Source organism: Rhea americana, unplaced genomic scaffold (genome assembly GCF_003343005.1).
Source record: "Rhea americana isolate MKP2758 unplaced genomic scaffold, rheAme1 scaffold_380, whole genome shotgun sequence".
In the NCBI taxonomy this organism is placed as follows: Eukaryota; Metazoa; Chordata; class Aves; order Rheiformes; family Rheidae; genus Rhea; species Rhea americana.
This window is the reverse complement of record NW_028186513.1, coordinates 105,612-106,629: the sequence shown is the minus strand read 5'-3', so window position 1 is coordinate 106,629 and position 1,018 is coordinate 105,612. Positions and strand designations below refer to the sequence as shown.

At 74.5% G+C, this 1,018-nt stretch overlaps 1 protein-coding gene across 1 annotated transcript in view; it reads left to right on the top strand.

The window, feature by feature from the left end:
• Window positions 1-536: 536 nt before the first annotated feature.
• CSF3R (colony stimulating factor 3 receptor) overlaps window positions 537-1,018 on the top strand; it is a 6,200-nt gene continuing 5,718 nt past the window's right edge. Inside the window, exons 1-2 of the mRNA XM_085313243.1 lie at window positions 537-606; window positions 701-1,000. Coding sequence (XP_085169369.1) covers window positions 537-606; window positions 701-1,000 — 370 coding nt within the window. The remainder of the gene's footprint in view (window positions 607-700; window positions 1,001-1,018) is intronic.

The window sequence follows — 1,018 nt, the reverse complement described above, 5'->3', positions numbered from 1 at the left end:
AGGCGGCGTGGTGGCCGCGCTGCCCCGGCGCGGTGCGGGCACGCGGGGGACCGTTCCCGGGGGCGCAGGTGGAAGGAGGAGGCAACAGAGAGAGGGTGCAGGCAGASCCCGAGGCCCCGCGGGTCCGGCCAGCCCCGCTGCGTCGCCTTCGTTCATCTCTTYCCTTCTTTCTGCTTATCAGACCGCGCTGCACCCAAAACCCCGGCTCTAGCCCTTGCTCAAACCGCAAATCTGTCCCCAGCAGAGCCAGAAGGCAGCCGAGATAAAGCAGCTCAGGGCGCTCGTGCTGCGGAAACAGGGCGAGCGGCGCCGGGAGCCGGCGGCCGGGCTCTCCGGTGCGGGGCCGCGGGCCCTGCCGCCGGGGCCGGCGCTGGCTGTCGGTGCTGCAGGAGGGAGGCTGTGCCGGGAGGACGCGCGGCTCCGGGAAGCATCCGCGGCCGTCGCAAGGGGCACCTAATCCAGCCTCTCCCCGGACCCACTCGCCACGACGAGCCGGTGTCTGAGCTCCGGGTGATGCCGGAGSCAAGGAGCAGGTCATGGGCAGGCGCGGCGCGGGGACGACCTTGCTGCAGCGGCTCTCCCTGCTCGTCCTGCTCTGTGCGGGCGGTGAGCGGCTCCCCAGCCCCGCTCCGGGCCCCGGCGGGCGCGTGCCCTGCCGGTGCCGCGGGGCCGGCCGCGACGCCCCCCGTCCCGCCCGCAGGGACCCACGGCTGCGCCTCGGTGGCCGTGGCGTCACCCGTCGTCCCGCTGGGATCGGCCGTCACGGCGTCCTGCACCGTCCGGAGCGAGCTCTGCCGCGGGCTGGAGCGCGGGAAGATCCGCATCGCCTGGATGCTGGACAGCGAGCCCATGGCCGGGAGCCAGCACCCGGGCCCGGGGGGCACGGAGGTGTCCAACCTCACCGTGCCCCACTTCAACCGCAGCCAGGCCCGGCTGTGGTGCCTGGTGGAGTGGAACGGCACGCGGCAGCGCGTCGGCATGGCCGAGCTCCGGGCGGGCTGTAAGTCTGCCCCGCGGG